At 43.9% G+C, this 13,327-nt stretch overlaps 1 protein-coding gene across 4 annotated transcripts in view; it reads left to right on the top strand.

The window, feature by feature from the left end:
- MYLK (myosin light chain kinase) overlaps window positions 1-13,327 on the top strand; it is a 230,189-nt gene that overhangs the window by 106,519 nt on the left and 110,343 nt on the right. For all 4 annotated transcript variants that reach the window (XM_081138328.1, XM_081138327.1, XM_081138330.1 and 1 more), the window contains 4 exons: window positions 2-209; window positions 10,397-10,442; window positions 11,368-11,533; window positions 12,713-12,878. In XM_081138328.1, the coding sequence (XP_080994454.1) occupies window positions 2-209; window positions 10,397-10,442; window positions 11,368-11,533; window positions 12,713-12,878 (586 nt within the window). The remainder of the gene's footprint in view (window position 1; window positions 210-10,396; window positions 10,443-11,367; window positions 11,534-12,712; window positions 12,879-13,327) is intronic.

The raw sequence follows: 13,327 nt of genomic DNA on the forward strand, positions 1-13,327 counted from the left end.
GGTCCGGGGTTACCCAGAGCCCCAGGTGACATGGCACAGAAACGGGCAGCCCATCACCAGTGGGGGCCGCTTCCTGCTGGATTGTGGAATCCGAGGGAGTTTCAGCCTTGTGATTCACGCTGTCCATGAGGAGGACAAGGGAAAGTACACCTGTGAAGCCACCAACGGTAGTGGTGCCCGCCAGGTGACAGTGGAGTTGACGGTAGAAGGTGAGTCCCTGGACGGGAGAGCCCTGGGGGGAGCCGTCCACTTCCCCAAGGCCCGCAGCTCCTGCTCCAGCCCTGTCTTGGGAAAGGAGCCCACAAGAGAAAGCACATCCGTCCCTGAACTCAGGAGGTTTAAATCTAACGGGGAAAATGCAGTTCTGTGAACAAGGGAGGCTTCCCGAGAGGCAGTGTTTGTCACACGTCACCTCGTTTTCTTGCTACAGTCTTCTCATGTCTTCCCCTCACACAGACAGAGGCCAGAATCCTTCCGAAGCCCTGCCCAGTCTGGTCCCTGGCTGGCTGGCATCCCCTGCCAACCCTCACCTCACTCCACTGTGGTCACGCTGGTCCTCTGCTCATCCGAGAGCAGGGCCCGGGGCCTGCACCTGCAGTTCCCGTCTGAGGAAGAGCTCTTTCCATGGCCTTCACCTGACTCCACCCTCACTTCCTTCAGGTCTCTGCTCAGATCTCCCCTCCTCAGGAAACCCTTTCTGACCACCCCGTCCCCAGGCCTCTCCATCTTCTCATTCCACCTGAATTTTTTCCTCTAGGACTCACATTCTATTATCTCCTTCATCGCCCACCACTAAATGGAAGCTCTAGGAGGAGGGGGACTTGATCTTGTTTACTGCTGTATCTCCAGCATCTGGAAAACCTCCGGGCTCATGATAGATGCTAAAATAGTTAGAGAATGAATGAGCAGTATTTATTATCATCATTATAAAGTAATACATGTCTATTATAAAAATCATCATAAAGTAATACATGCCCATTATAAAAAATTATGTAAAATTAAAAAAACTATATGAGATAAACACTCCAGTGTTTTAACACTGATTATTTTGTCTTCACCCCCCCCCCTTCTTTATACTTAAAATTCTATTCATTTTAAAACTTCCAGGAAGAAAACATTTGACCATAAGTAAAGCTGTTTCTTTTGCTGCTAGTTCATCCCCACATGCAGAAGCACTTCCCTGGGGAGGATGTTTCCAGTTCAGGCTGTGGGCTGACAAAGACCTGGTGTCTAAAGGGACATGGGGGTTTGTCAGAACCTCACGTAATGGCAAGGTTCCCTCGACCCTTCCAGGCCTTTTTAAGGACTTATACACCAGACTTTCAGAGTCGGTTTTCCTCTCTCAGAAGACATCCCTCCCAACCTGGGTTTCAGGGAACATCATGTGTGAGGATTAAGGTAGCCAGGGAGGGTTCCAGAAGGTGGCAAGGGGCACCTGAGCCAATGTTTTTCCTGTTTCCTTGCATTGTAAGAGGACAGACTGTTTCATAGAACAGAACATGCATAGTTTGGATAGTTTCCCCAAATTCTTTAACTGAGTGACTCGTTTCTTTTAATGACCTTCCACTGCCTGTGGGCTAGGGCATTCCAGATGGAAAGTGGTCCCCATCAGAGTCTCTGAATGGCCCTCATCTCAGCCAGTTCTGGTGGTGTTCTTTCCCCTACATTGTGCACTTTTCAATGCCCAAACTTTGAGTTGAAGCCCACAAATAAAAATTACTTTATCCCCTTGTATTAGTCAGCTTGGGCTGCCAGAACAGACTGAATGGCTTAAATAACAGAAATTAATTTTTCACAGTTCTGGAGGCTGGAAGTCCAAGATCAAGGTCCAGTAGGGTTTGGTTTCTGGTGAAGACTCTTCCTGGTTTGCAGACAGCACTTTTTTGCTGTGTCCTCACATGGCAGACAGACAGAGAGACAGAGAGAGACCTTATGACCTCATTGAACCTTAATCACCTCCTCACACGCCCTGTCTCCAAATAGTCACAATGTGTATGCTGGGGGGCGAAAGGCTTCAACATTATGGATTTGGGTGGGGACACAAAAATACAGCCTATAACACCCTGTTTCTGATATTCTGTTTGGAGCTGAGGAAATGGGTAATTATGAGTCAAGGATCCAAAGTTCTGGTCCCACCTTTTACCAATCAAATGTGGATCTCTGTTTCTGCAGAATGAAGTGTTTGAATTCAGTGGTCTCTAAAACGTGGGCTAGCCCTGGTTTTCTGTGATCCATTTTAAAGGAGTGGAGTAGGTTAGGAGTGCAGGGCAGGTATATAAAACCTAGGTAATATGAAACCTTTTTTGCAATTCCCATTTTGAGGAAGTTAGATCTGATCTCTCAACTAAGCAAGAAAAATTTTAGTAGGTCATGATACTCAGGACAAGGGCAGAAACAAAACAAGAGAGGCACAGCAGAGTGAGAGAAGACTGAGGCTCTCAACCTTCCCCCACCCCATGGGGAGACTCAGGCTCAGACCATTTCCGATGCTGTATATATCTTCTAGGAGGCAGAGAGAATGGCCTACAGGCTGCAGCCTCTTTGAAGGTGAATGGCCCTGTACACATTCTGCTTCTGCATCAAAGGCCACTTTCAGCTGATGTGTGGTTTGGGACCACCCCATAGACCATAGACCTAGAAAGGTCCACTCTGGTTCCGTCTGCCATGAATAACTTGTTACTGTGCCAGGCCAGCCCAAACTCATACAGAGGGAATCTAGCAACCCATCTGCCTTCTTGCCAACTCTCTGCTATGATTCTTACTTGGAAAGAGCAGAGGTCCTGGAATTAAGAGTGTAATTCATATGTATAGCCTTTTGACCCCCTGGTGGTCAAGTTTAGAAAGCAGTGTCATCAAATGGTCTTGGATTTGAGCTCCACAAATTTTTAATCTTTCCTGAAGCTGGAGCTAATGACTACTCCACAGGGTTGTGTAAGGATCAGTGCAGCTCTGGCAAAGAGTAGGAACCTGGTATTAATATCCTGAGAACTACTTCAAGGGGCAATCCTTTTATGGAGAGTAGAGGAGGAAGCTTTCTCGTCTGATTTCCAGTTTGGTAACCAGGGCCAAGAAACATGTGATATCTTCCATGAGGACAAGCACCTTAATGACAGGGCCATTCATGACCTTATACAGTGGGATGCACCCTAGTCTAAGCCCTGGAAAGACTTTCTGAAGCCAGTCCTGACACTCACTCACTTCCAGAGGACTGGCCCAGAGGCTTGGTGTAGAGTAGGGAAGAGACATGGTACCTGCCCTCTGGAACCTTTCTCTCAAATGAAGGAGCCACAGGACTGTTCTCTAGCACACCACTGTCCATAAAAACATGATGTAAGCCACATACGTAATCTTAAGTTTTCTAGTAGCCACATTTAAAAAATAGGTAAAATTAACCCAATATACCCAAGATATTATCATTTCAAAATATAATCAATATAAAAATTTTAATGAGATACTATATATTCTTCAACATTTGAGTATATTTTATACTTACTGCTTATGTTTTCTTATAGGTTTTTTATGATTTAGTGACTTATATTTAAATCTTTAATCCATTTTGAGTTTATTCTTGTGTATGGTGTAAGTTGATGGTCTTGTTTCATTTTTTTGCATGTATCTGTCCAGTTTTCCCAACACCATTTATTGAAGAGGCTGTCTTTACCCCATTGTATGTTCTTGCTTCCTTTGTCAAATATTAATTAACCATAAAGGCATGGGTTTATTTTTGTACTCTCTATTCTGTTCCATTGATCTATATGCCTGTTCTTGTGCCAATCCCATGCTGTTTTGATTACCATGGCCTTGTAGTATAGTTTGACATCAGGTAGTATGATAACTACAACTTGGTTCTTCTTTCTCAAGATTGCTGAGGCTATTCAAGATCTTTTGTGGTTCCATACTAACTTTTGGAGTATTTGTTCTAGATCTGTGAGATATGCCATTGGTATTTTAATAGGAATTGCACTGAGTCTGTAGATTGCTTTGGATAGTATGGGAATGTTAATTCTTTCTATCCATGAACATTGTATGTGCGTCCACTTATTTGTATTTTCCTCAGTTTCTTTCTTCAATATCTTATAATTTTCTGAGTACAGATATTTTACCTCCTTGGTTAAATTTATTCCTAGTACCTTATTTTTTGTTGCAATAGTAAATGAGATTTTTTTTTCTCTTTCTGATAGTTTATTATTGGTGTATAAAAATACCACCAATTTCCGAACATTAATTTTGTATCCTGCGGCCTTGCTAAATTCATTTATTAGATCTAGTGGTTTTTTGATGAAGTCTTTTGAGTTTTCTATATACAATATCATGCCATCTGCAAATAATGACAGTTTTACTTCCTCATTTCCAATTTGAATGCCTTTTATTTTTTCTTCTTGTCTGTTTACTGTGGCTAGTACTACCAGCACTGTGTTGAATAAGAGTGGTGAAGGGAAGCATCCTTGTCTTGTTCCTGATCTTAAGGGAAATGCTTTTAGCTCTTGCCCATTGAATATGATGTTGGCTGTGGGTTTGTCATATATGGCTTTTATTATGTTGAGGTATGGTCCCTCTGTTCCTACTCTGTGGAGAGTTTTTTTATCATAAATGGGTGCTGGCTTTTATTGAATGCTTTTTCTGCATCTATTTATATGATTGTGTGGTTTTTATCTTTCATTTTGTTTAAGTGATATATCACACTTATTGATTTGTGAATATTATACCAATGTTGCATCCCTGGAATAAATCCCACTTGGTCATGGTATATACCCTTTTTAATGTATTGCTGGATCCGGTTTGCTAATACTTTTTTGAGGATTTTAGCATCTATGTTCATCAGGGATATTGGCCTATAATTTTCTTTCTTTGTAGTGTATTTATCTGGTTTTGGAATTAGGATAATGCTGGCCTCATAAGTGAGTTTTGGACGTCTTCCCTCCTTAAGAAAGGTAGGTGTTAGTTCTTTGAATATTGGTAAAATTCGCCTGTGAAGCCATCCAGTCCAGTACTTTTGTCTGCTGGGAGTTTTTTTAAATTACTGCTTCAACTTCATTAGTGATAATGGTCTATTCAGATTTTCTGATTCTTCCTGATTGAATTTTGGAAGATTTTATGTTTCTAGGAATTTATCCATTTCACTCACGTTGTCTAATTTGTTGGTATATAGTTGTTCATAGTATTTTCTTACAGTTGTTTGTATATCTGTGGTGTCAGTTGTTACTTCTCCTCTTTCATTTCTGATTTTATTTGTTAGGGTCCTCTCTCTTTTTTCTTGATGAGTCTAGTTGAAAGTTTGTCGATCTTGTTTATCTTTTCAAAGAAGCAGTTGTTGGTTTCATTAATCTTTTCTATTGTTTTTATAGTCTCTATGTCATTTATTTCTGCTCTGGTCTTTATTATTTCCTTCTTTATATTTACTCTGGGCTTTGTTTGTTGTTCTTGTTCTAGTTATTTTAGGTGTAGGGTTAGATTGTTTATTTGAGATTTTTCATGCTTCTCGAGGTAGGCCTATAATGCTATGAACTCTTAGGACTGCTTTTACCATATCCCATAGATTTTGGGTTGTTTTGTGTTCATTTCATTTGTTTCTAGGTAACTTTTTATTTCTTCCTTGGTCTCATCGTTAACCCATTCATTGTTTAATAACATGTTATTTAGCCTCCTTGTGTTTGAGTGTTTTTCAGTTTTTTTCATTGTAATTGATTTCTAGTTTCATACTATTGTGGGCAGAGAAGATGCTTGATATGATTTCAATCTTCTTGAATTTATTAAGACTTATTTTGTGTCTCATAACATGTGGTGTATCTTTGAGAATGTTCCATGTTCACTTGAGAAGAATGTATATTCTGCTGTTTTGGGATGAAAATATTAATTAAATCCATCAGGTCCAGTGTGTTATTTAAGGTCACTGTTGCCTTGTTGATTTTTCTGTCTGGAAGATCTATCCACTGATGTCAGTGGGGTGTTAAAATACCCTACTATGACTGTATTGCTGTCAATTTCTCCCTTAATGTCCACCAAGATTTTCTTTATATATTTAGTTGCTCCTATGTTGGGTGCATACATACTTACAAGGGCTATAGCCTCCTGATGGGTTGATCCCTTTAGTATTATGTAGTGACTTTCTTTGTCTCTTGTTATGGCCTTTGTTTTGAAGTCTATTTTGTCTGATATAAGTATTGCTACCCCAGCTTTTTTTTTTTTTTTTGCTTTTTTCATTTCTGTTGGCATGTAATATTTTTTTCCATCCCTTCACTTTCAGTTTATGTGTGTTTTTTGTTCTGAGGTGGATCTTTTGTAGACAGCATATATATCATGGGTCATGTTTTCTTATCTATTCAACTATCCTATGTCTTTTGATTGGAGCATTTAATCTGCTTGTATTTAAGGTTATTATTATTATTATTATTTTTAAAATATATCTTTATTGATTTCAGAGAGAGGAAAGGAGAGGGGGAGAGAGAGAGAGAAACATCAATGAGGAGAGAGTCATTGATCGAGCCCACAACCCGGGCATGTGCCCTGACCGGCAATCGAACCCCGATCACCTGGACCCTAGGTCAATGCTCAACTGCTGAGCCACGCGTGGCTGGGCTCTCCTGAATATTTTAGATTGAGCTTTACATTCATTTTCTTTCTGAAGTGAAATATGTGGGTGGTTAGCAGCAAACTTCAGTTCAGCGTGGCTCAGGAGGCATTGCTAAGTATCTGTTATTAAAAGTGGGCATTTGTTCTGATTAAGTGGAGAACCACTATTTTAAGTAATCCTTAAAATCCATTTTGAATTTCCCTACTAGTAGGATGACTGCTCCCTGGTTTGCCTGGAACAGTCTTGGTTTAATCTATTTTCCTGGCAGAATTGTTAATTATGTCCCTTTCAGTGTCGAGAGTCCCTGTTTGGATGATAAATTTTTGGAAGTATTTCCTCTCTTTACCATCTTGATCATGTCATTCCCCTTTCCAGCAGCATTCTCTGTCTCCACTCAGTCTTTCTATATCCTTTGACAGAAAGTGCTAGGCCTCTCCACTGTTGAACTTCACTGCTAGAAGCTGCCAGCATTCTGTTTTACTTGTCCTTGAAAAAAATGAAAGATAACTGTTTAAATACCTTCAGTACCTTAGCTTTTTCCTCTCATTAACTTGAACCTGTCTTCACCAATTAGTCTTCTATTTTTAGCATTTCTACCTTAATCTCCTTTCCACTTATTTTTCTACATAGCCTTGCTGTTCTGCCAAATTTTCATGCTTTCATGAAATTAATTTTGTCTTATCTGACAATTTGCAACCTCAAATTTTTTGCCTATAAATAGACTCCATTAGTTCTTTTAGCCCAAAGTCCTTTTTGTTTTGATGTAAACTCTCTGGTGTTAACTCACATTAAAATAAGCATTCCTCAGTTCCAGGTTTAGCTGAATGCTTTATGTGTTACCTTTGGATCAGATCATAAACAGCTCTTACTCTGATATGGAAGCACCTCCGACCAGCATTCTTTTGCTGTTGTCTGAGGAACTGCCATCTTTTTCCTTTATTTTATTTTTTAAGGAATACAGGAATTTTAGCCTTTGGATTAACATGTTTAGCTCCCAAGAGTTTTAAAGACTCTTACTCTAATAGTTTTTATTTTGGTAAATACATATAACTTAAAATTTACCATTTCAACCATTTTAAAGAGTAATGTTGAGAGACATTACGTGTATTCGCAGCGCTGTGCAACTGTCACCACTGTCTGGTTCCAGAACTTTTTATCCCACTCACGCTGAGCAGTCACTCCCCACCCCCTCTCCCAGCTGGTGACAGCCACTCATCTGCTTTCTGTCTCTGTGGAGTTGCCCCTTCTGAGCATTTTATATAAATGGAATTATACATTTTTTGGTGTCTTGCTTTCTTCACTTGGCATATTTGTTTAGGGTTCGTCCATGTTATAGCATGTATCATTGCTTCATTCCTGCTTTTTGTTTACCCATTCATCAGTTAATCAGTCTAATTTTTATCAGCTCTCTACTCCAAAATGAAATGAGTGTTACAGTAGCTTAAGTGCAGTGAATGGTACGTAGATATTTTAAGGTGCGAGTCCTAGTGTCTGGATATGTGGCTAATGCTGTGGTATAAAGCATGCGTAAGAGGGCCTATTTATTTCCATTTGGATACTGGAATCTCTTTCCTTTTTAAATTTTCTTTCTCTACCACCACCCCCAACACTTTTCCTCATTTTTTGGATAACTAGATTATGTTTTGCTTTTTTTTCTTTACCATTATATTTATAAGTTTTAGAAAATACAACTAAATAAAATTATTCATAGTCCTACCACCCCCAAACAACATCTTGGTATATTTTCTTCTGGTCATTTCTCTATGTTTGGGTATTTTATTTTTATCTAATTATGATCACCTTGAACAGAACATTTTAGATGCCACACTTTTTCAAGAAATTCATTAATGTAACAAATATTTGAATATCTACACCATGCTGGGCACTGTTCTGGATGCCTCTGATGGACGAATAAGAAGTACTGATGGGATGTGGTTCAGGAGTCGTCAGCTTACAGATGGTAGTTAAGGCCACGCGCTGTCCAAGCCCTCCTGGGGGGGAGCCGGCGGTGCTGAGGGGGGACCCAGGGCTCATCCTCAGTGCTGCTGCTGCAGAGGTGGAGCAGAGAAGGAGGGTGAGGAAGGGGGCAGCCTGGCGAGCCTGAGGAGCAGGAGCGTCTGGGGAGCCGCTCTGAAGGGGAGCGCCCCCCCCCCGGGGGCGTCTGAGGGAGCCCGCAAGAGGACTACCTGCGGGTTTGGGGCCGTGGTGGTGCGGATGGAGCTCATGGAGCAGAGGATCACAGCCCAGTCAGAGTGTGCTGAGGAGCAAATGATAGGATATTTCAACATACTTCTATGTTTCATATATTCCTGAACATAATTTGATGACAGAGTAAGATGCTAATTGTACATTTTACCCAGCCACTTACTGTCTTCCTGCTGTGTGACATTTACATTCCTTCCAACTTTCACTACAAACAAGACCAAGGTGAACAGCTTTGTAAACTTGCTTTTCTCCTCTTAGCTTCACTCCCTTTGATGGAGGCACAGGAAGGAAGGTGCTGGTCTGAGAGCCCAGTGCCTTTAAAGCTTCTGCTTCTCCTTCGCTCAGACCCTTTCTAAGAGGACTCCCGGTTTCCCCCTCCAGCAGTGTCCAGCAGCGCCTTGACTGCAATTGTCAGTGGGATTTTCCGAGAGCAGGTCTCTTCTGCTATCAGCTTAGAAGTTCTTTTAACCTTGAAGAGAATTGAATGACAAGAACAAAACCCACGTCATGGAGTGAAAACTATACACAACTCCCTAGACATGTTAAACAGAATGCATGTGCAGTAGTTGCCAGTCCGTGTGGCACCACAGTTAAATGTCATGCTGGTGTTGTTATTCCTCTCTCACTAAGGTTCTGATTGAATCTTAGACCAGCTACGACCGAGGGAAATGCTTAGCCATGATCTTCATCTTCTGTTCCTATGCATCCTTATAGATGTGGTCAGAACTAGAACACAAGGGAATTTACTCTTTTCCAGTAAACACTCCGCAATCTCTCATGGCAGCTACCTGTTGATACCAGAGGATGATATCTGCCCTTTCCATCTGTGCCTTGGGTGGGGGTTTCATAAACATTCCCAGCTTGTGGCAAAGAGAGAGCAACTTCCAGACAGATCCCCAAAATGCCCTCCCCTGCCCCTCCTATTCCTCAAAACCCCCACCGCTTTATAGTCACTTCATGGTCACATTGTGAATTGTTCCTCCCTGCAGTAGCAGCTGGATAAAAGGAGCTGACCCCAGCTGCCTTGCTGGGTTTGCTGTTAACGGCTCGCTCCACAATAGCTTGTCCCTAGTCATCTGCGGCATTCCATCAGGGTGGGTATTTGCTATTTGCTGGGCCTTAAGTGGAAAGATGGAGTGTTGATTGTGTCCAACATGAATAGATGCGGTAAGAGAGGTGCAAGTAGCACTCTCTCCCTCCATCCCTCCAACTGAGTCATTTCCTGGAGAGGTCGTGGATCACGGTAGATAATCCCCAGAGTGGAAACTCCAGCGGCATGAAACAGCTCAGCAGGTGGTTGAGTAGTCTGGGACAGGCGGACGTGGGTGCATTGCTGCACTGATACTGGCTCTGTGGCTCGAGTGGGCGACTTCTCTGAATCTCATTTTTCTTGTCTGCTTAAAAACTAGAGGGATGATGTACCACCAGCCACCTTAAATTATTGCAGGAAATCATGTGATGATGTGTGTAAAGTGCTCACTGTAGTGCCTGATCCATACAGGCTGTCAGGGTGAACTGTTTCCTTTATTAGCCCACCCACCCTTGTTGACTCCAACTCGTTGCTTCATGTTGGTGGCTCAGATCCAACTCTTCAAGCCTCTTTCTGTTTCCTACTTGCAGGGGGCTTTCTGAAGAAGCATGGTCAGCCTGTTTCCAAAAGCTTGGGGTAAGTTCTGGGATGTTCAAGCCAGGGTAAGGGCTGAATTGGCTTTTCCTGCTGACTTGACCAAACAAGTCTAGGGAGCACATCTTCTTGGGCATCCCAGGTCATGATAACTAAAGCAGGAGCCTATTGGGATGTGATGGGTCATTCATACAGCGCCTCCTGACCTGGCCTCCTCTGTGGATAGCTCCTTGACTGGCCCAGCTGCTAAATGCTAAGGAACCAGGCTCTGTGGCCATATAGTCTGCAGGGATGTCTAACAAGGCAACAGTTGAAAGACTTAAGTAAGCAGACTTAAAAGAGGAAATCTATGTTACACTTCTTGTGGAAAGTGAACCTATATTGGTAAGGGTAAGTAACAGTAGCTGCTGTGACAAGCAAGCCTCCTAATTGCAATGGCTTGACACAGGGAAAGTTTATTTCTTACTCAAGCAAAGTCAATTCAGATATTCTTGAACAGGTGGAGAAATATCCTATTATTTTTCAGGGATCCAGGTTCTTTCCATTTTGTGGCTGTATCATCTCTTAGTCCTCAGAACCTCTGCTGGATCCTGTGCATCTAGCTAGAAGAGTGGGCAAGAGGGAGTATGGAGAATCTCACAGGGGGTTTATAGGTCCAGCCTAAGAAGTGACATACAGCACTTCTGCTCACCCAGGCTTTTGGCCAGAACTCAGTATCATTCAGGCATACCCTACTTCCAGACAGTCTAGTAAATGAAGTCTAGCTGCATGCCCAGGAGGTAGAGAAAATAGGTTTTGGTGCCATAGATTTTTCCAGGGAGTGCATCAGAAGTGTGTTTGAGACATAGAGTTGGGAAGGCTGCCCTTTACTGGTTCCTGGCCCCACCTCAAGTGACTTGATGGAATCAGAGAGAAGATCTGAATTGCTGCAGTGTCTGGGACGGATTCTCTGCTGATTTCTTTCCAGGGACAGATTCACATCCCCCTCAGCGGAGACCCGTCCTAGCATCTGGGGAGAGTGCCCTCCAAAGTTTGCTACGAAGCTGGGCCGTGCGGTGGTCAGAGAAGGACAGATGGGACGATTCTCCTGCAAGATTACTGGCCGGCCCCAACCACAGGTCACCTGGCTCAAGGTGAGGTTTTGTCTGCCCCAGTGCTGGCCAGGCCTGGGGACCCTGAAAGTTTAGGGTTAGGCCCTTGGACTAGTGGGCGTGTCTTTCTAAGCAGCTCCTTCTGTTTCACCCATAGGTGGTTCTCAGGGTTTCTCTGCATGTTTTGCAGCCATGCTTGTTCTTGCCCCTGTTTGCATACTCTCCCTCTGTTACTCAGTCCACAGTGTCCTGTGATCCACACACGCACAGAACAGCATAAGACTTCTGAGGTGACACAGACCTGGCCGTCTCCAGAGAGTGGAGTTTGAAGTCGTGGGACTAGGTTTTAAGCCACAGCTCCCTGGCTCACAAACCGTGTGACACTGGGGAGTCATTCGGCGTAGTAGAACCCTGGTTTCCTTATCTGTGAGGCGGAGCTATCCCACCTGCCTTGAAATGCTCCATGTGGAAGTGCTTTATAAATCTTTCGTGTCTGGGCAACGTGAAGGCAGAGGTGGTTGGGGAGGTAGATGGGAATTGGGGGCAGCTGCAGGGAGAGGACAGGGTGGGTGTTAAGCAAGGCGCTGAGGAGCCGCGGGGAGAGCTTGGGGCGGAGGCCAGCGAGAGCAGGTCTTCCACAGATGGGACTCCTGGATTAAAATGGGTGGTGGGACACGTTTTACCTGTTTCCTAATTCTCCTAAACTGGCCCCGGGGGAAAAAATAAAAGGACCAAGGAGGCGAAGGAGAACTACAATGAGGGATATAGGATTTCCCACCTCAAACTAGGGCTCCTTTGAAACAGGTTCCACACGTCTGCTCTGAGCTCGACCAAACACCGCACTGCACCCGCAGGCCTCGAGTCAGGGCAGCGGGGCCGTTCCCAGGCTGCTCTTGCACAGCCTGGGGAATAGAGTCAGTAATATTGTCATGACTATCTGTGGTGTCAGATGGAGACTGGACTTACCGGGGTGATCACTTCGTAAGGCATATAAATGTCTAGTCAACTATGTTGTCCACCTGGAACTAATATAACAGTGTATGTCATCTGTAATTGAAAAATAATTTTTTAAGTCTGTTTTCTAAGCATGTTGACAGAGCCCAGAGCAGAGGGCTCTGCTGCCCATGGCTGGTGTCTGTCCCACTAGGATTGGCTGGAGGTAGGACAGAGCCGGCAGGTGAGCAGGTTTCTCTGACCAGGCCACCCTACTGCCACCCACAGGGAGATGCTCCCCTGCAGCCAAGCGCCCGAGTGTCGATGTCCGAGAAGAATGGGATGCAGGTTCTGGAGATCCAGGAGGTCAGCCAGGATGACGTGGGCGTGTACACGTGCCTGGTGGTGAACGGGTCGGGGAAGGCCTCCATGTCAGCCGAGCTTTCCATCCAAGGTGGGCATGGTGGAGGGCTGGCTCGTGCGTGCGGGCCCGCCTGGCGTCCGTGCACTGCCAGCCTGTTCGTTATGCATCTCTGCGTTACATGTGTCATTTATGTGCCCGCGGGTTCCCCAGGGCGGGGTCTTGAACCAGAGGAAGGAAGCCGGAGGCAGCACAGACACGGCCACCCTCCGCCCACACCTGTGTCTTCAGTCTTTTCCTGCTCACGCTACTTTTTTATATGTCTGAATGCCGGTTGGAAGAGTGGGCATTGCTAATGTCTTGCCGTCACCCCAAATGTAACCTGCCCCAAATCTAACTTATACCCACTCTTCGTTCTGTCCTTCAAATCAGTGTTCCCTCACTTAACTCTCTCTGCCCCAGGACCCCCCTTTTCTTCTCCCCCAGACCGGACATCCCCGCCTCTCCTTTCACCCCGCCCTCCTTGCTGGAGTCCTCAGCCC

The sequence above is a fragment of the Miniopterus schreibersii genome, assembly GCF_964146895.1.
Source record: "Miniopterus schreibersii genome assembly, chromosome: 5".
Lineage (NCBI taxonomy): Eukaryota > Metazoa > Chordata > Mammalia > Chiroptera > Miniopteridae > Miniopterus > Miniopterus schreibersii.